The following is a 20,616-nucleotide window of genomic DNA, read 5'->3' on the forward strand; positions in this document are numbered from 1 at the left end:
CTCTGCCACAACATGCTTATAGGAAGCCATTATTTAACGATCTTATTGTAGTTTATTGGCAAGTGCGACGCTTTCAATAAAATTTGATAAAATTTGACCTTTTTTACACTACAGATTGTGTGTGAGTATCATATTCTTTTTCATTATTAGGGGAGATAATTGAGTCAGTTCATGAGCTCCAGTCGCTTAGCGTTGACTCCCAGGTGAGTACCCGTTTATCGTTTGCAGATTTTACATTTGCAGATTTTATCTTATATAAATATCTTCTGCAATAACAAGAGATGATTATTGCCTTGTTGTGGTTATACCCTTTTACTTTCTATACAGAAATAGGCAATTGTTAACCTAACCATTGGCCTCAGCCTTTTTTTCAACCTCCGTGACCGGGTGTTTGTTTAGCATTTTGGAGAAGTTTTTTGCCCAAGGACACTTTTACACCTCCCCAATCCTTGACTGGGGACAATGTCCGTAAACCCTAAAAATGTTACTTATGCACTACCATCCATAGCTCACATTTTATTCAAAATATTCTTCAAAATTTGTATCTTCTCTCTCGTTAAAGCCAAAGGAAAAGCGCAAAGAAGCCAGAAAGCACATCCACCTCAGGAAACGCAAGGCGTTGGCAGAGCTGTTCAAGACGTTACAGACAATAGGTAAAGTACCGTGCTCTTTATCAACTGTTTGCTTTACCGCAACATCTCCCTCCATTACAGTCAGTGATTCACTCCTCCAGAACCTCCAGAACTGAGGCTGGGCTAAAATCAGTTCTCTCACCCTATAAGGGGCACTTGCTTGAAAGCAGTCGAAATTATGCGGAATTACCAAAACAAACATCCAACATCCTTGATATATCAGAAAAATACGTTATTGTGTTATGTTCATCTAACATAGATCTAATGGGAATGGATGCAAACATAGATTTGTCACAGGATACGTTTACCCAAACGCACAATAGAGTCCTCTTCATTTAAAATACCCAAAAAGGCGTGTTCGTTAAGCAGAGTAAAAAATACGGCCAAGAACTGGTACTCGACTCCCAAAACTTCATGTCTTTGAAAAGACTTTCCAGGGCAGACTCTCATTTTCACACTCTAATATGTAATCTTTATTTTGTTAACTGATTTTCTTTTTTATCCTTGGTAGATTTTGCATTGTTTTGTTATACTCCCTTCGATATCATTTTCTCAATTTTTTAATGCAACCTTCTCAACCTACTGAAATTAAGAATCACTGGATTGTATTTTCTTGACGTTGCGGCAATGGTGCCTTCATCAGGAATCTAATCTTCTAACAACCACTGCACATGACCAACAACACTACTACTAAAACTCAAAATGGGATCGGAAAATCCAACAGCGCTTGAGAGATCAAAGCTGTTGAATGTTTGATATCGTCGCTCTAGGTCTGTCTTATCGCAAGGGCCTGAACTTGGCTCATCAACAAACAACTAAAGACTCGCCTTTGCTGCTACCCTCCCTTGACCCGAACACGCTTCACGGAGCTACCGGCTCGAAACAAAGGTAAGAATTCTTTACAGTATGATTTAGACCTGTACTATCATATTCTCTGGTTACCCACTTTTACTGATCTCGAAGTCCTGTGTTCCCAAACATAGTACCAACGTTTCCATTACCAGGGGAGGATCCAGAAGTTTAAAAAGGGGGGGGGGGGGGGGGGGGCAAGGAAAAGTTTCAATAAAAAGGGGCCGGACTTTTTGTTTTTCCGTATATTTCCTTATATTTCTTGTTATTTTTAAGCCAAATGTCTGAAAATAGCTGGAGCCTGGGCCCCCTCCCCCCTCCCCCCCTCCCCCCCTCCCCCCTCCCCCTAGATCCGCTCCTGCATTACTGCAATTTTCTATATTTTGCGATCACACGCCTAGGATATTTGACAGAAGCCTTGGACATTTGTTTGATTTACCAACACTTCATCTCACTGAAAAATTTAAGAAGACCATTTACCCTGCCATTTCACCGTTTTCCCTGTTACCCGTTTACCCTGCCATTTTCTCCCGTTGACTCAAAAATTCCATTTTTATCGGCTAATTCAAGCAAGTGGCTGAGATAATTTCCATGAAATATAGATAATAAGATATTTAACTTAAATCGTGGGTTGTTATTCTGAAGTTTCTTGCAAATAAACTGATGTTTTTATTTTGTTAACAACAAAGCAGTGGTTGATCGACATAGATCGACATTATTTAAGGAGCAAAAAAATTTTCAATTCTTTAAGAGTTCGCAGTTTAAGCCAGAGGTATTGCAAGAAGGGTATAGACACAGCAACTATTATATTTTGTGTGTAATAGTATGGATAAAATGTGCGTGTGCAGATGACAAGTCTAGGAACATCCTTTATCATCCTGCCCTATGCAACATCTTATGACATGCGCTAACAGGAGAGCTGCGGGTGTTATTAATTAAACGATTTTGCTTTTGATTGCTCAAGGCTTTAAAAACGGGTATTAGCAGTAGTTTTTTTCATAACTCAACGTATCTGTATTGATTCTAAACCATATATATTTGGTATTCTAGCAGATTGACCCAGAGTTTTGAGACTCTCTTCAACGGATGTCAGCATTACTATCATAGATGCCTCGCAAGGTCCGCCGCTATGAGTACTACCATGTCAACCCCATCAAAGGTAAACACAACAAAACCACAACAACCCCATCCAAGGTAAACACAGCAAAACCATGACAACCTCATCAAAGCTATAACACAGCAAAACCATGTCAATCCCAACCATGGTATGACTCAGAAAAACCATGAAAACCCCAACCTTGATATAGCTTAGCAAAACCATGACGACCCCAACCAAGGTAAACACAACAAAACCACGACAACCCCATCCAAGGTATAACACAGCAAAACCATGACAACCTCGACCCAGGTATAATATTGGTTACTTAACCAATCAGGTCATTTACAAACCATCTCAATTCATTAAAATCACCAATTAGATCTCTGCAAACGCAATTTTTTTTCAAACCGCACCCCCTTCCATTCAGATCTTTCAGTCATTTTTTTCCATTCATTCATTTTACAGTTGTTGTTTTTTAACTACAGAAAGGTGACACATTTAATTTTACAGGAGTTAACCCTTGGTGACGTAGAGCGCTGTAGAGGCTTTTCTCATCACTTGTTGGATGTGGTTTTGGCACAGCGGACAATAATAGCGGGTCATTTAGACAGCCTTGCTACTCTCAGGTAACACCTTAAGCCAACATCCCTGCCCTACTGCACAGACGCAAGTTAAGTTTCTCTCGTCTTGTGCCATTTTGGCGGTCTTGCTAGTCTCAGCTACCATCTACAGTCCTATCATATAAGAGGACATTAAAGCTACAACAAAGCTTAAATAAACCCCAAGGGAATTATGTTTCTTTTTTTTTCTGTAAAGAGAGAGCTTGTTCTTTAGTTTAATTCATAGTTTCGCCACCACAAGTATTCAAAATCCCTTTCTCGTTTGATTGAATGTGCACTATTTTAGACGAGTCAAGGATTTCGAAAATACCCGTTTTGTTTCTCCTTTCGCTTGTGTCTCCTCATTCCTGTGTCTTTATTGTTCTAGACTTGGACTCAGGTCTCTTTCTGGTGTCTCTGCCAAGCAAGCAGGGCTCACCACAGGGCTACCGCCGCAACGTGACCTCCGGCCCAGCATGGTAATGCTTCACCAGCATCAATACTTCAATGTTTATAATACTGCCATATATTTCATAACTCAAGGGAATGGACATTAGGAATAAGTTAGAGAGTACGAGTTAACTGTAGAAATCACAGAAAATTAGTTTCTCGTGAGCTTGAAGCCGGTTTAGCAAGGTTATCCGATTTCGAGTTTTTAAGATTCCACTGTATTATTAGGTGTCGTCAGTGCCCAAAATTGTGGGTTGTCCGAAGCAATTACAGTACCTATTGAGTAAACCAATGTAAGCGGGATGGCTGAATAAGCTCTCTTGTCTGCCAGGAGGAGGCTATGCAGCTACTGATTGATACAAGTGAGGCCTTGCAGCATCTGTCTCTGCTGATGGATTGCTGTCCACTGGAAGCCTTCACACCCGACTCGTCACCCGTGCCAGCCAATCTGCTGTCCAACGCAGCGAAAGCTTCGGCGGCAGACCCGATGATGATAAACATCAAGGAAGACTTAGTGGTAAGGTTCAAATTGGGTTGATTTTTTTTGCCCAACATGCTTTTGAATCTTGATTTTTCATTTTCGCCCCTGGCTAAACACGAAACATGTCTGCATATTTAGCTTCCCATCGCTTCAACTGAATAGTCTGCCTCATTAACCTTTTATGAAAGTCCCCCCTCCTCTCGGTCGCAAACAAGTGGATTATTGGAGATTATTGAAGGATCGTTTAAAGCCGCATTGTCACCAGTTTACTTCCGGAGGTCCAACGGAAACCTCAACCGTTAAAAGACAAAAGGATCTATTAAAATCCGAGGTATTAAACAGGCCATCCGCTCTAAATTATCAATCAGATCCTCAAAGAAACTTCCAATAGACACACTGCTTTCAATATTTTGAAATATTTTTCGCTTTTTCCGTTGAAAATCATCGGATATAGTTACGTAATCGACCGGAAGAAAACTGGTGACAATGCGGCCTTTTCCCATATAACACCCAACCCCTCCCCCCACCACAGACTCACCTCTAGCAAATCCTGTGGTACGCGCCTGAAAGTCTTAAAGTCCTATTACCGTGTTTGCTTTTTGTTGTTCCGTTTTAAATCGGTATTAGATCTCAAACTTATAAGGATCGGTTAATCATGTTCCTTTTTATTTGTAGTTTATAAGCTCTTATGAATTAACATTTGATTTCAGAAATGGCAGGATACAATCCAAAGGCTTTTGGAAGACGTCATGCCCATCGCTGCTGTCTCGAGCTATCACGCGACCGGAAGTGACGATACAAGAGGCTCATGGTTCCTGGCCACATGGTCAGTTGTTATTTTTTGTATGTTATTTGGGCTTCTCTGTTGAAAAGAGTATATCATAAACCTCATTTTTAACTCGTTGGCTCACGGGAAAGAATCTATGCTCTATGCTATATTGTGGAAAGAATCTACGCTCCTTTTTGTGTAGAAACTGAATAAGAATCGAAGGGAGGCTAATGTGTGCATGGTCCATAAAATTACATAAGCGGGGATTTTTTCTCAGATAGAAAACCTGAATTCGCTTTGAATTTAGCCATTTCTTTCCTCCCTTGAGGACATAAAACTGCTCTTAGAAATGCTGTCCTTATTGAAATCCTAGGGAGCATCTGCTAGTTCTGCGTCGCACATTCAAGAAGTTGGAGCAGATGAGCAAACAAATGGAAGCCATTTTGCCAGACTTCAACTCCAGGTCTGTGACTCTACACTTAATGGTTCTTTCTTCCACGCCAGTGGCTGGTTAAAGGTTCTCATTACCGTTGTCGTCTTCCTCGCGCCATGTACATCTTTCTCCATCTCACTCTTGCCGGTTGGCTGCTTTTACTTGCTCCTTATCTAAAGTCGTCAACCCACGTCGTCTTTCCCTTCACTTTTCCATGCCCAAGCCATGTGTATTAGTAATTATCTAGTAGTTGCTAATTTCATCACTAAAAAGGTGAACCTTTTCGTTTGGCTAAATGAACCTGCCTGCTTTAAGTCCCCTTGCAGTGATTGAAACTCGACAGTTATTGATGGTTTATTGTGTCACTTCAGTCTTGCCCCTGGTAATGGTTTTGGGAGTCGGTTCTCTGCTCTGGTCCAGAAGTTACAGATTGCCATCCATCGATTCCGGTCAAACGATAGCCCCAAGAGAAGAAGGTTGTTACATTCTACAGGTATGAGGCTTGAAGGAATCACTTAAACTTGTCCATAATGTTCCTTTCTTATTATAATGATTGGCGCCTTCAAGGTAACATGTCTATTTATATCTTTCCACCGTGACGTTGGTGGGTATTGGTTGATCTTTCAGCCGCCATTTTGTGTTACAAGCAAACAAAAATAGGACAAATAAAACAAGAGGGAAGAATTTGCAGAATTCGCTTTGACCACTTTTGAGATACTCATATGTTTCTGTGTGTTGTCATTATTGGCGGCTATTTGAAACCTGTTAGAAGTTGGTTCAATCACGCTATATGAATTCACTATCAAATATCATTTAGAGCAATATAAGGGTGAATAAGTTTGGTTGTACTGTTCACAGAGTCCGCGAGGCTGTTATCTAGTCATGTCGAGAAGACTGTGACGTCACTACTGCTAGGGGTCCAGAAACTGGTCAAGGCTGGAACTGAAGCCGAGCAGCCACGTCTGCAGACAGACAACACAGGTAAAAAAAACTTGTCCATCTTAGATAAATGATAGCATCATGCTCTGGTCACATCTCGATTAATTTTAAACTGGCGAACTTATTGCATGTTGATGTTTTTTTTCCTTTAACCGGTTAAGACATGGACGAGGAATTCCTTTTGGACGGTCACCTTACAACACACATCCACGCAAACCTGGTCAATGAAGTCTCCAAACTTGACTTGGCCACTGTCAAAGATAACGTGCATGCTTTGATCTGCTGTCTCCATAATTCGGCGGAAAGCTCCAACAATACATCAACAGCCAGGTCCCACATGGAAGAGAAAACAAGCGAAGATAGCCCTAAAGTTCCGGACACTCTAACCTCAGTGCCAAGTCCTGATTTCATAAGCTCCATTAATGCAGATAAAAACTTCAAAGATGAAGAGGAACCAAATTCTGAGAGTATTTTGTCGGACGGAGGTGTTGAAGTGTCATCATCTCTTGTGTTGAGCGTCCTACCTCTGCTCACACAGTACCTCAGCCTTTCCGAGAACTTCCTCCACCGCCTCCTAGCCTCACACCGCTCCTCCACCAAGCTGTTGTCCGTACTGTTAGCAGTGTTCACGGAGCTCGCTGCTAACGGTTTCTGTCTGCCGCCAGAGGTCGACGAGGAGGAGGGCGGGGAAGGGGCGACAGAGTTCGAGGACATTGAGGGTGGAGGGCTTGGCGAAGGGGAGGGTGCAAAAGATGTCTCTGATCAGATAGAGAGCGAAGATCAGGTTAGTCTTATATTAACCCATTCACTCCTAGACATCGTAGGCAGGTCCCACACGCCCTAAATCGTGCTGTCTAAATCGGCCTTTTAAGATATCTATTTGGGGTCAAGGGTAATTGGTTTGCATGAAAGGCTCAATCTAAAACAACGGCTATTGGGGTTTAAAGCAAAGAACAAACAATAAGACAACTGGAAATAATTAACGAATGTAAAGATACCTTTTTAACTAAGAAAATGTTTTACCAGTGTAACACAAAATCCTAACAAGCCGAAAATATTTATTATGCTGGCGGATCTAAAATTGTTATAAAACGTATTGGAAGGAGGCGGGGGAGGGACCGTCACTAAAGTTGAAAGGCAAATCGTTGACTTCTGGCAAGCGCCTTCAAAGACTTTGTGGGCTCCGAGCTGATTAGGGATATTTTCAGCTGCAAGACACGAAGCAAGAGGGACAGAAGGAGGAGAAGCAGGACGCGGCTCAACAGCAGATCCCGGATGAAGAAAACGCGATAGAAATGAGTGATGATATCGATGGTGCCTTACATGACGTACCTACCGAAGAGAAGGAAGAAGGTATGTGCTGGGAGAATGATGAAAGTAGACCTTGTTTTGCGCCCTCTAACTTAGTCACCTAGCACAAAAACAAATTCTCGTATGCGACCACCATGGAAATTGTGGTAATTATCATCGCATCAATGAAGTTGCTTGCCAGTGCTTACAATAACAGGGTTTGTATGGCGTTCAAAACGTAGATGTGAAATCGCGGTCATTATCTGAGTTAGTCGATTCATTGTCAAAAATTGTAAATCAATTCAATATGATGACGGTGGAAGCCTTCTACAGTAGCTTTAGATAACAACAACATCACACTCTTATTGACTAGCTTTCTTAGAACGTTCTAGTTCGCCACGGTACTGCACGGGGCCCTACTTTAACATTGACTTGTTTGGATTCAAACACGCTACCTGGCTTGAGAGAGAATCCAGGCATGCCAGAATTAAAAATCAGGAATCCCATCGCGACGCGCGAATCGCAGAGTTCCTTCCTATGACTATGATACTCCACGATGCGCCGCGTAGAAGTTTCAATAAATAGATAGCTTGATTCCCTAAGTACGTGCCACTTGTTTACTTGATCTTCAGGCGGTGATGACGACAAGGAGGAGGAGGAGCCAGACTTGGACAAACAGATGGGTGAGGTGGACGGACAGGAGGACGAGACTCTGGACGAGAAGATGTGGGGGGACTCTGATGACGAGGACGAGGACAAGGAGGTGAGTGTACATCAAAAGGGAGTAACTGTCGACGAGGACAACGAGGTCTAGTCACCCAACAACAGCACCACTAACAATAACTATAACCATGACAATGACAACAACAAAACTCCGGTAGTTTCTTGGTGTTACGGAGCACCAGCACCAAAAACACAATGGAACAAAAGCCAAAAACAAAGACCTTAGAACGAGACAATGAAATATAGTACAAAGGCCTTGAGCACCAAAAACAAAGCTCTCCGTAACACCAACGAATACCCAAAGCTCCGGTTGGCTAAAGCATTTACAAAAACGTTTCCACAACAAGAGTAGCGGCAGCTGTTAGTGCTATAGATTTTTTGGAAATCTATAGTATATTTGGGAGGGTGTTTGTTTTGGTAGACTTCTGCTACTAGATTGCTGACGTCATTGATTCTTTAGGAGAAAGAGTCAAAAGAGGAGAAAGGCGCCGGAGCGGAGGCTGAGTCCGAGTCTACGATGGTTGCCAAGGAAGATAACAAAGGTAGCCAACCTTTTCATGAAAGTGAAAGATTTTCTTTAATCCAGAGACCATCGTTATTTTATTGATCACCTTTATATTAATACTGTGATAAAGTTGTTGTTAATCATAACTACTATATTTGTATTTTCCCGCCTAACAGGGAGAGCTTAGATTCATGTTGGTAGCAATGACATCGTTGTCAGAATTCTTCGGCCTGACTTCTTTGCTACTCATTGATATAGTGCGAAGAGTTTAATAGATGATCGTAAATTAATCATTTACTAGATAATATTATTTGCTTGCTCGCAATCTATCATTTTTTTCATTTGGAACAGGCTTTGCTTCCCCATGATAAAGTAAGAGGAAAATAACAGCTGATCATATAAATCATTTGAAAATGCCGCATTACTTGAAAACTTTGTCGGTCTTATTTTTATTGACAAGAAGATTGAACTGACATGTTCTGTTGTTTACTGGCTTTTGGCGGGAAGAAGGAACATGCACGCGTGTTTGAGCCTCTCTTTGGTGTAAAACCACAGGCCTCCCCAAGTATTGCAATTTAAACCGCGCCTGTAAGATTACCAGCTAAGGGCTTTTTTGGATTTTCCTCTAGATGCGGTTGATAAAAGTAAGGACAAAGATGACGTCACTCAGCCTGATGACACTGATGACGTGCATGAACTGCCGAAAGATGAGGAGGATCATGGGAATCTGTCAGACGAAGAACAGCCAGAGCCTCAGGGGGAAGGAATAGATGAGACTGCGCCCCCAGTAACGGAGGAAGACATACAGCTTCCTGAGGATTTGCAGTTGGACGATCAGGGGGAGGACCATGGCAGCGAGCAAGGTAATATCTGAAGGAAACGTTTTATTTTCACACTAGAAACGGAGAAACATCCGTCACTACAAGAAGGGGTTAAAGCGGCAACCTCACCAGTTTACTCCAGTCGATTACGTAACAATCTTCAATAGTTTCAACGGAAAACACGAAAAATGTTCCAAAATTATAAAAGCAGTGTGTCGATAGGAATCTTCTTCGAGGATTTGACTGATGATTTAGAGCGGATGGCCCGTCAAATAGCGCGGATTCTAATTCTAATAGATTCTTTTGTGTCTTGCCGGTTGAGGTTTCCGTTGGTTCCCGCCGGAAGTAAACTGGTGCGATTGCCTATCTAAGTCAAGTAGTACATATAAGTTATATATCATACGTTTTTAAAGCCGCATTGTCACCAGTTTACTTCCGGTCGATTACGTAACAATATCCGATGATTTTTAACGGAAGACGCGAAAAATATTTCAAAATATTGAAAGCAGTGTGTCTATTGGAAGTTTCTTTGAGGATGTGATTGATAATTTAGAGCGGATGGCCTGTAAAATATATCGGATAATAGATTCTTTTGTCTTTTAACGGTTGAGGTTTCCGTCGGACCTCCGGAAGTAAACCGGTGACAATGCACTTCAAGCCCCATATCTCGAAGACGAATCCATAAGAAAAAAACTCTTTTTGATATGTTGGTTTACATAACATAAGGAAATTCAAGTTTACCGAGGATAACCAGACCTTATTTTGGGAGAACTTGTCATTTTTTTTGCTCTGTCACTCCCCCCCCCCCCCCTCAAATGTTTACTGGTCGGCCATTTACAACCAACAGGGGATGAGGTGGAGACCGTTGAAGATGTGGACATGGACAAGGACGAAGAGATGCCGGGCCAAAATGACACGCCAGGGCCCGACGAGAACATGGACCAGGAGGAGGGTGGCCAGGGTGGGGAGGAGCAAGAGGACAAGGAGGAGGAGGAAGAGGATGAAGTGCGTGGCCAGGAGTCTACCCAGGGAGAGGAGGACGAGGCTGAGGTACGTCAGCATATTTGAACACGTGCACAAGGGCATGATACAGCACGCGCTCAAATGCGTGGCAGTACGTGCACTTAGGGCGTGACAGCATGAGGCAAATGCGTGACAGCATGAGGCAAATGCGTGGCAGTACGTGCACTTAGGGCGTGACAGCATGAGGCAAATGCGTGACAGCGTGTGTGCAAATGCGTGACAGCATGTGTGCAAATGCTTGACAGCGTGTGTGCAAATGCGTGACAGTATATTTGCAAATGCGTGACAACATGAGGACAAATGCGTGACAGTATGTTTGTAAATGCGTGACAGTACGTGCACTTAGGGCGTGACAGCATGAGGCAAATGCGTGACAGCCTGTGTGCAAATGCGTGACAGCCTGTGTGCAAATGCTTGAAAGTATATTTGCAAATGCGTGACAACATGAGGACAAATGCGTGACAGTATGTTTGTAAATGCGTGACAGCATGTGTGCAAATGCGTGACAGCATGTGTGCAAATGCTTGACAGCGTGTGTGCAAATGCGTGACAGTATATTTGCAAATGCGTGACAACATGAGGACAAATGCGTGACAGTATGTTTGTAAATGCGTGACAGCATGTGTGCAAATGCTTGACAGCGTGTGTGCAAATGCGTGACAGTATATTTGCAAATGCGTGACAACATGAGGACAAATGCGTGACAGCATGTGTGCAAATGCGTGACAGCATGTGTGCAAATGCGTGACAGCATGTGTGCAAATGCTTGACAGCATGTGTGCAAATGCTTGAAAGTATATTTGCAAATGCGTGACAACATGAGGACAAATGCGTGACAGTATGTTTGTAAATGCGTGACAGCATGTGTGCAAATGCGTGACAGCATGTGTGCAAATGCTTGAAAGTATATTTGCAAATGCGTGACAACATGAGGACAAATGCGTGACAGCATGTGTGCAAATGCGTGACAGCATGTGTGCAAATGCGTGACAGCATGTGTGCAAATGCGTGACAGCATGTGTGCAAATGCTTGAAAGTATATTTGCAAATGCGTGACAGCATGTGTGCAAATGCGTGACAGTATGTTTGCAAATGCGTGACAGCATTTGTGCAAATGCCTGACAGCACTTGCACTTAGGAGTGACAGAACGTGTGCAAATGCTTGAAGGTATGTTTGCAAATGCGTGACTTAAGCAAGCACGTGACAAGCACGTGCACTTAAATGTGGTAGTACGTCAGCAAACACGTGTCTTCATTATATGTCTTTGGGTCTTTGCGTAGGATACATAGCTATTATGAGATTCACGGCATTAAACCCTGCTAACCACATATAATATAGGATTATTAATAGGATTTATTACATTCTAAAACGTTTGCGATGCCCGAATTGGAAAGAGTTTACCCATAAGGCTTAATTTAAAAAAAAGTAAAGTGGACCAAAGTAGACGAGGTTTTATCATCAAAAACAATGTGAAGGATACAACACAGAGCTGATTGTGTTTATTTGCAGGATGAACGGAATATAGATATAGAGGACTGGAAAACAAATCATCAAAGCGAAGATCAAGAAGCACAGCAGGCCGTAGAGGATCTCGGGAAAAATGACAACTCGCAAAATCGAAACGAGGCAGTGGAGGCTGCCGCTGGTCAGTCTGAGCCTGCTGAGAATGAAGATAAACAGGGTACCGGGGCCGCGGAGGCTGCTGGGAGTGAAGGGCATCTCGGAGAAGCAGATACGTCGCATGCGCAGACTGCAGCAGACGCGAAGCAGAAGGTAGGTTTGGTTTACCCCACATAAACAATAACAGCATCTTAAGATTACTATACAAACGCAGCACATGAAAATGTATGTCTCATGCGTTGTATCCACGCTTCACGGTGTAGTGACGACGAGGAACTTTGCACACAACCACAGCATTATGTTTCGCTTATGCAGCATTTATTCGTTGTTTTATTGGAACTGGAGTTTTCCATTGTAAAGGCTGTTATCAGCTAGTTATTAAATCGCATCGCATTATTTAACAAGAGTATTATTAGTCAACGATACCAGTCAAAAGTCTTTTTATGGATGTTGGTCATAACCATTAGTCTGTTCATCAGTCACAGCAGCGCAAGCAGATGAATCGGTCGCGTTCTGATAGAAGTTTGGGCTCCACTGACGACAGAACGCACAAGCGACTGAAGACGGTGGATGAGCAGAATGACCAGCCCTCAAACGAGGTAAGAACACCCACCAATCAGCGCTCAAACAAGGTAAGAACACCCACCAATCAGCGCTCAAACAAGGTAAGAACACCCACCAATCAGCGCTCAAACATGTAAAGAACACCAACTGATTAGCGCTCAAAAAAGGAAATAACGCCAACCAATCAGCGCCCTAACAACGTACGAACATCCACCAATCAGCGCTCAAACAAGGCTAGAAAACCCACCAATCAGCGCTCAAACAGGGTAAGAACACCCACCAATCAGGCTCAAACAGGGTAAGAACACCCACCAATCAGGCTCAAACAGGGTAAGAACACCCACCAATCAGGCTCAAACAGGGTAAGAACACCCACCAATCAGCGCTCAAACAGGGTAAGAACACCCACCAATCAGGCTCAAACAGGGTAAGAACACCCACCAATCAGGCTCAAACAGGGTAAGAGCACCCACCAATCAGCGCTCAAACAGGGTAAGAACACCCACCAATCAGGCTCAAACAGGGTAAGAACACCCACCAATCAGCGCTCAAACAGGGTAAGAACACCCACCAATCAGCGCTCAAACAGGGTAAGAACACCCACCAATCAGGCTCAAACAGGGTAAGAACACCCACCAATCAGCGCTCAAACAGGGTAAGAACACCCACCAATCAGCGCTCAAACAGGGTAAAAACACCCACCAATCAGCGCTCAAACAGGATAAGAATACCCACCAATCAGCGCTCAAACAGGATAAGAATACCCACCAATCAGCGTTCAAACAGGATAAGAACACCCACCAATCAGCGCTCAAACAGGGTAAAAACACCCACCAATCAGCGCTCAAACAGGGTAAAAACACCCACCAATCAGCGCTCAAACAGGATAAGAATACCCACCAATCAGGCTCAAACAAGGTAAGAATACCCACCAATCAGGCTTAAACAAGGTGAGAATGCCACCGATTAGCGCTCAAACAAGGCACGATTACACGGGATTGATTTTCTATCTTTAACATATTGAATCTTTGATCTTGGTCAGCAGAGTGACACACGAAAGATATCAGACCTTTACCAGCACATGCGCGACGAATATGGCTTAACCCCCGACGCGCAGACCCTGGACAGTGCGACCGCTGACCAAGCAAAAGAGCAAGACAGCGCAACCTTTCCCGATGAAAAGAGCGACGGAGAAAATGTAGATATTGAAGAGGATGTTCCCCTGTGGAAAGACAACGAGGAAAAGCAGGTGCGGTAGGAGTGAAAAATTTCGAGCTAAAATTTTGCTTTGGTTGTTTTTGTTGTTTGAAAATTATTCCGCCCGAAAATTTTTCCGCCCAAAGATGTCTTCATATATTCGACAGACAGTCACGTAGTATTTGTTTTTGGACTTTCCCTTTCAAAGCACTGAAATTATGCTTCAGTACGCGGCACTATGATCGACAATAAGAGCATATTTGAGTCAGGCGCATGCTGTTCACAGTTTTCTTGATTGTATCAGAAAGCCATTTTAGTCCTTCCAATTTGAAACCCTGGGTCGGACTTGATTTTCCACAAAAATTGCCCTTGCTTTATTTTATGTCTTTGCCGTTCGCTATTGAAATGCACTTTTCTTCTCAGTGCATTTATTTGCGGCTGTGAAACACGGGGTCTTAAAAGCCCCATTTTATGCCAATCTGGGTGGTATCCATAATACATTAAGTACGTAATTTTTATCTGTTAAATCTAAAAGTAAGTTTGTTGTTCTTCATTATTTGTTTCGAGGTATATTTTCCTTTTACCCAATCAAATTGATTTTTTAAGCAACTACGCACCGACCACATAATCCTCTATCACAGGAAGCCCAAAAGCACCAAAGGTCGCTTCCCCAAGCTACGGATACCGAAATGAAGCCACAGGAAGACCGTCATGCTGAAGCTCAAGACGAGGAGCGAGACTCTGTAAAAGAGAAAAATCGTCAGCGGTCTGACGTAGAGAGACTGCGCAGTACATACCACGTGTCGGAGAGCTTCCTCGCCATGGATAAACAGGTGAGATTGTTAAAACAGGGTTTTCATTTGGTAACAGCCATTTGTTTGCAAGAGTATAAGAATTAAATTTGTGTAATACAATGACTAGCCGTGCTATACAATGACCAGCCAAAGTGAATTCCAATTTTACGTTTCTCACTTACTGATTGGCTAATATCGTCAATCTGGCCACGGTAGCACGCGTCGCAGAACATTATAAGCGAACTTCAGTTGAGGACGTACACGAGTACGGGAATGACTTTATTGTTGATAGCTCCGTAGCCAAGGCCTTATCAATGGGAAGTATGTTATCTGTTGTTTTAAGAACGAAGGCATTGTTTCTAAGCCAATCACAGACCCCGAAGGCCTTGATTTGACTTGTTATGACGCTGCGTCTCTTCCTCCTCCCCCACCCCAGGGTGTTTCATTGGACGCGGACAAACTGCGGTCCGACTTGGAGCATCAGCTTGCGGTTTGGTCGCACTTGCACGCGGGATCACGTGACGAGCAGCTGTCCGCCCAGGAGGCGTGGCAGAAGTATGAGTTATTGACAGCTGGACTGGCTCAGGAACTATGTGAGCAGCTACGACTTGTGCTGGAACCTTCATTGGCAACTAAACTCAGGTAAGCGTAGCAGTGATACTCAAGAGTATCATTTATGATACAGTTGCAATACTACGTGCGCTCTTATTGGCTGACTCCTCGCCTCAACTATTATTTTGTGCACATGAGGCCCCCATAGAATGCTTCCAGTCTGTTATGTTGGCAGCGTATCCTTGCCTCTTCCCATGTCCTCCATCCCGCACTGATCTTTTTCTCTCGCTACTGTTCTTCGCCAGGTGGTCTTAGACCTTTCTTTCTTCCTTTTCCCTTTAGTTGTTCACGATAGGGTACGTTGGTATGGCTCTTTTTGTTTTGTCGTAGAACATGTTCTATCATATTCCATCTTCTTCTCCTTAATCTCTTTTTGTTTTGTCGTAGAACATGTTCTATCATATTCCATCTTCTCCTTAATCTCTTTTTCTTTTGTCGTAGAACATGTTCTATCATACTCCATCTTCTTCTCCTTAATCTCTTTTTGTTTTGTCGTAGCACATGTTCTATCGTATTCCATCTTCTCCTTAATCTCTTTTTGTTTTGTCGTAGAACATGTTCTATCATACTCCATCTTCTTCTCCTTAATCTCTTTTTGTTTTGTCGTAGAACATGTTCTATCATACTCCATCTTCTTCTCCTTAATCTCTTTTTGTTTTGTCGTAGAACATGTTCTATCATACTCCATCTTCTTCTCCTTAATCTCTTTTTGTTTTGTCGTAGAACATGTTCTATCATACTCCATCTTCTTCTCCTTAATCTCTTTTTGTTTTGTCGTAGAACATGTTCTATCATATTCCATCTTCTTCTCCATAATTTTTTTTTGTTTTGTCGTAGAACATGTTCTATCATACTCCATCTTCTTCTCCTTAATCTCTTTTTGTTTTGTCGTAGCACATGTTCTATCATATTCAATCTTCTTCTCCTTAATCTCTTTTTGTTTTGTCGTAGCACATGTTCTATCATATTCCATCTTCTTCTTTTTAATCTCTTTTTGTTTTGTCGTAGCACATGTTCTATCATATTCCATCTTCTTCTCCTTAATCTCTTCACTGAGCAATCCCTGCAGTACTCTGTTGATAACGTGATCTTTCCGACAGAGCCAAAAAACTTTTCCCAAAATAAGGTCTGGTTATCTTCGGTAAGCTTGAATTTTTGCATAGAGGTTGCTTATGTTATGTAAACCAACATATTAAAAAGTGTTTTTTAATGGATCTTCGAGATATGAGGCTTGAAGTGCAATTTTCAAATGCTCAAAGTATGAATTCTCCTTGCTTTTAGGGAGAAGTGGAATCTTATAATTCAGGTGAATACTCTAAATGCTGAAAAAGACAGCACGATATAGTTATATGCCTCCTGCGTACGGCATGTCTTAGCCCTGAATTTCACACGATTTTCGTAGTCGAACATTGTAGCGTAGTCGTAGGTTGATTTACAATCTACGACTCGAGTTGAAGAGGTGTCGCAGAAAACTAAGTCATGCTATCTAAAGCAGCCTTAATATTTTGTGTGACTTGTCTGAGCATGTAATTGATTGCGTGACGTGTGTATGACAGGGGTGACTACCGAACTGGCAAGCGTCTGAACATGCGCAAAGTGATCCCGTATATTGCCAGCCAGTTCAGGAAGGACAAGATCTGGCTACGGCGCACAAAGCCGAGCAAGCGACAATACCAGATCATGGTGGCGGTGGATGATTCTTCCAGTATGGCCGATAACCACTCTAAACAGGTACATGACCACGCCCTACTGCAAAGGTATGGATGGGACCTCGATTTTTAGGGGTTGGGGGTGAGGGTAGCAAGCAACAGTATCAGGTCATGTAGTTACGACAATACTAGATCATGGTGAACAAGGAGCCGCCATTTTGTCATCCTAGCAAAATACCTTGTGCAAATTCAATATTTTCTATTGAATTTGGTAAATAAAGTTTGAAACTAGCTTTTAAGATGGTCATTTTGAGTTTTCTTTACATAATTTTTCTTTAAATATCAAATTAAACAACAACACAGGTGTGGCTGACTTGGGATTAAGAATAGCTCGCGCGCTTACAAATTATAAAAAGACAGCTCCGACTCTTGCGTGACGCTTGTTAGAAATGTACGTAGTCCAGATCTTCTTATGTCCATTTTTAACTCGTGAATGCTTGCAAAGCATTTACGAGTTATTGGAGGGACTTCTGTGTCACTCGATCGTCGGATCGATCATCCGTAAACTTTTTGTGGTCTTTTTGTGCTTTCGCAACACAGCAATTTTTTTTAATCTTCCTGTAAACTTCCGGTGACCAACTTCCGGTTAAAGCTTAGTACCATAAAAGAGCCTTGTCATCGACCTGTGACCGCTACGGTCATTACGTGATATAGCCATAAAGTATATATAAGCTAGTTTTTACAGAAAAGTCTTCGATGTGGGTTGAGTGTGCGCATGCGCCTTCGTCACTGACGTCAACCGATCTTCTACGGTTCAGTCCAATTCAAGTTGTTAGTTTACAAAACAAGTTAAATGCTAGCAAAGCTTTTAATTCTCCTTCTTCTAGTACTTGGAGATTCGCGTCTCTGGGTTTTCGCGTTATTTGTTTGAATTTGGCGGATAGCCAAAGCTGCGACTTTTAAAGTCAGAGAAACACAAGGGAAAAGCCTCTGTTAGCAAGGCCTTTCTTTGCAGGGTAATAAAAGAAAGCCTCTGTTTGCAGGTCAAAGAAAAATAGTATGGAATTTCATAAGTTGTTTTTTCAATAATTCTTTTTGTATAAGTTAGGTGCTAAATATCAAACAAAACTCGTTCAAACACGCTTTGTATTCATCAAGAAACGATCAATAACGATTTTGCGAATTTCTAGAATGTTGACATGCTTAAAATACATATGGCTGCAGCTTGAATAATTATGTCGGGTATTTAACTTCTGTTTCCGGAGAGAATAGGGCGAAATTTGGCATGCTAACAAAAGCAGTTCGAACGGTGAGATACCAATTAGGATAAAAACTAATTTTACTCAGAGGTTACTTCGGCAATGCATCGGTGGTATAGTGGTTCTGTCGCTTGTCTAAGACGTCAGAGACCGGATGTACGATCCCTATTTGTGACGTCTAAGCTTTTTTTTTTTTACGTTTTATGATGATAAAAAAATAATCAAACTGTTCTTGGTCTTTCATCACATCGAAAAGAAAGGACATTGTTATGTACTCCCAGCATCTTGGACGTGTTCATCCTTTGTTCAAAATTCATTTTGTATATGTTTTATGCACACAAGAAAATAACTAGAAAAACAAATTTGCATTCACGAGTTGGCTCACAGAGCCCTTTGATTTCATTTCAGCTCGCGTTCGAGTCTCTTGCTGTGATCAGCAAAGCTTTGACTCGACTGGAGGCTGGGGAATTAGGCGTCTGCAGGTACGTGCCATGATGGAATATCGTCCGCTAGTGACCCCCCCCCCCCCCCCCCAAGTGGTCTATCATCAATGATGTATTCTGATTGGTTAACCTACTAGTTAAAGCGGCATTGTGACTAGTTAACTTTATTAAAATCCGGGCTATTAAACAGGCCATCTGCTTTAAGTTATCAGTCACATCCTCAAAGAAACTTCCAATAGACACAAACTGCTTTAACAATTTTAAAATATTTTCGCGTTTTCCTTTAGAAATCATCGGAGATTATTACGTAATCAACCGAAAGTAAACATTTTACTGATATAGCATATTAGATCCTTTATTTCTCTGATTCGTTGCAGTTTCGGCGAATCAGTAAAGCTGTTACATCCGCCGCACGAGCCATTTACGGATCAAAGTGGGGCCAAGATCTTACAGCAGTTTACCTTTGACCAGAAAAAGACCAAGATCGCGCAGGTTTGTGGTAACCTATCCAGTCACTCTTCTTTGGAATATTTCGAGCTTAATGACATGAAATGGTTATTACTCTGGCCTGGAAGTCCGAATAAGTTCGGTCCAGTGTAAGCGCCAGTCGCTTTTCTATGCAATGTCTCTAGCTTAATTAATGGCATGAAATGGTTATTACTCTAGGCTGGTAGCGCAAATAAGTGCGGTCAGTGTTAGCGCCAGTCTCTAAGCTGGCCTATTCTCAAGCCACTATCAAACAGAGAAGAGTGCCCCAACTCTCATACATGTTCAACCCTGTAGCTAATGAGTGTTTCCACCGTTTGATGGCGTTAAAGAGCGTTAATAAGGATACTTTAATCAGCAGTTATCAAAAAGTTTAAAGTTAAATCACCGATTGATAAATCATGTCCTAAAACGGTTATTTTCTTAAATACGTAACACTCAATGGAATGAGATAATGAAACTTTCATAGCAGGGTATTCGTAAGAGGTGACAGTTGAGCAGGGTGTCTGTAATAGCGGGGTGTCCGTAATAGCGGGGTGTCCGTAATAGCAGGGTGTCCGTAATAGCGGGGTGTCCGTAATAGCAGAAAGCCCTTACAGTGAGGACACAGAAAGCGGGCCATGCTGAACAACTTTGACCAATTAGGATCGGCTTGAACACCGTAAACATTTTGAAAAAAAAGTTCAGCCAATGAGAAACGCCGGACGTTGTTTATTTGACCTCTTACGTGTAGTCGACCATTTTTTTCTGTCGACTGAGCGTGGGAACACCCTAACCTGATTGGCTGGAAGTGTTCGTAACAGAAAAGTGTTCGTAACAGAAAAGTGTTCCTAACAGAAAAGTGAAGGTAATCAAAGAGGGCACATAATAGCATAGTGCCCGTAAAAGCAGAGTTCCCATTATAGCATAGTGCCCGTAATAGCATAGTGCCCGTAATAGCATAGTGCCCGTAATGGCATAGTGCCCGTAATAGAAAAGTGCCCGTAATAGCAGAGTGCCCGTAATAGCAGAGTGCCCGTAATAGCATAGTGCCCGTAATAGCATAGTGCCCGTAATAGCAGAGTGCCCGTAATAGCAGAGTGCCCGTAATAGCAGAGTGCCCGTAATAGCAGAGTGCCCGTAATAGCAGAGTGCCCGTAATAGCAGAGTGCCCGTAATAGAACAGTGCCCGTAATAGCAGAGTGCCCGTAATAGCAGAGTGCCCGTAATAGCATAGTGCCCGTAATAGCAGAGTGCCCGTAATAGCAGAGTGCCCGTAATAGCAGAGTGCCCGTAATAGCATAGTGCCCGTAATAGCATAGTGCCCGTAATGGCATAGTGCCCGTAATAGCAGAGTGCCCGTAATAGCATAGTGCCCGTAATAGCAGAGTGCCCGTAA

General features: G+C 42.5%; 1 protein-coding gene across 3 annotated transcripts in view; it reads left to right on the forward strand.

The window, feature by feature from the left end:
• The window catches only part of LOC5510291 (midasin-like), a 78,830-nt gene that overhangs the window by 55,460 nt on the left and 2,754 nt on the right, over nt 1–20,616 (forward strand). Inside the window, exons 68-92 of one of the 3 annotated variants that reach the window (XM_048721436.1) lie at nt 151–203; nt 563–653; nt 1,403–1,520; nt 2,532–2,640; nt 3,091–3,206; nt 3,568–3,658; nt 3,961–4,146; nt 4,821–4,936; nt 5,253–5,342; nt 5,684–5,805; nt 6,171–6,293; nt 6,413–7,035; nt 7,460–7,604; nt 8,174–8,304; nt 8,725–8,806; nt 9,399–9,632; nt 10,438–10,640; nt 12,124–12,387; nt 12,714–12,833; nt 13,841–14,047; nt 14,637–14,828; nt 15,226–15,431; nt 16,958–17,132; nt 18,718–18,791; nt 19,130–19,244. In XM_048721436.1, the coding sequence (XP_048577393.1) occupies nt 151–203; nt 563–653; nt 1,403–1,520; nt 2,532–2,640; nt 3,091–3,206; nt 3,568–3,658; nt 3,961–4,146; nt 4,821–4,936; nt 5,253–5,342; nt 5,684–5,805; nt 6,171–6,293; nt 6,413–7,035; nt 7,460–7,604; nt 8,174–8,304; nt 8,725–8,806; nt 9,399–9,632; nt 10,438–10,640; nt 12,124–12,387; nt 12,714–12,833; nt 13,841–14,047; nt 14,637–14,828; nt 15,226–15,431; nt 16,958–17,132; nt 18,718–18,791; nt 19,130–19,244 (3,986 nt within the window). The remainder of the gene's footprint in view (nt 1–150; nt 204–562; nt 654–1,402; nt 1,521–2,531; nt 2,641–3,090; nt 3,207–3,567; nt 3,659–3,960; nt 4,147–4,820; nt 4,937–5,252; nt 5,343–5,683; nt 5,806–6,170; nt 6,294–6,412; nt 7,036–7,459; nt 7,605–8,173; nt 8,305–8,724; nt 8,807–9,398; nt 9,633–10,437; nt 10,641–12,123; nt 12,388–12,713; nt 12,834–13,840; nt 14,048–14,636; nt 14,829–15,225; nt 15,432–16,957; nt 17,133–18,717; nt 18,792–19,129; nt 19,245–20,616) is intronic. The other 2 variants (XM_032379446.2, XM_048721437.1) reach the window with 2 other exon arrangements.

The sequence above is a fragment of the Nematostella vectensis genome, chromosome 14, assembly GCF_932526225.1.
Source record: "Nematostella vectensis chromosome 14, jaNemVect1.1, whole genome shotgun sequence".
NCBI classification, from domain to species: Eukaryota; Metazoa; Cnidaria; class Anthozoa; order Actiniaria; family Edwardsiidae; genus Nematostella; species Nematostella vectensis.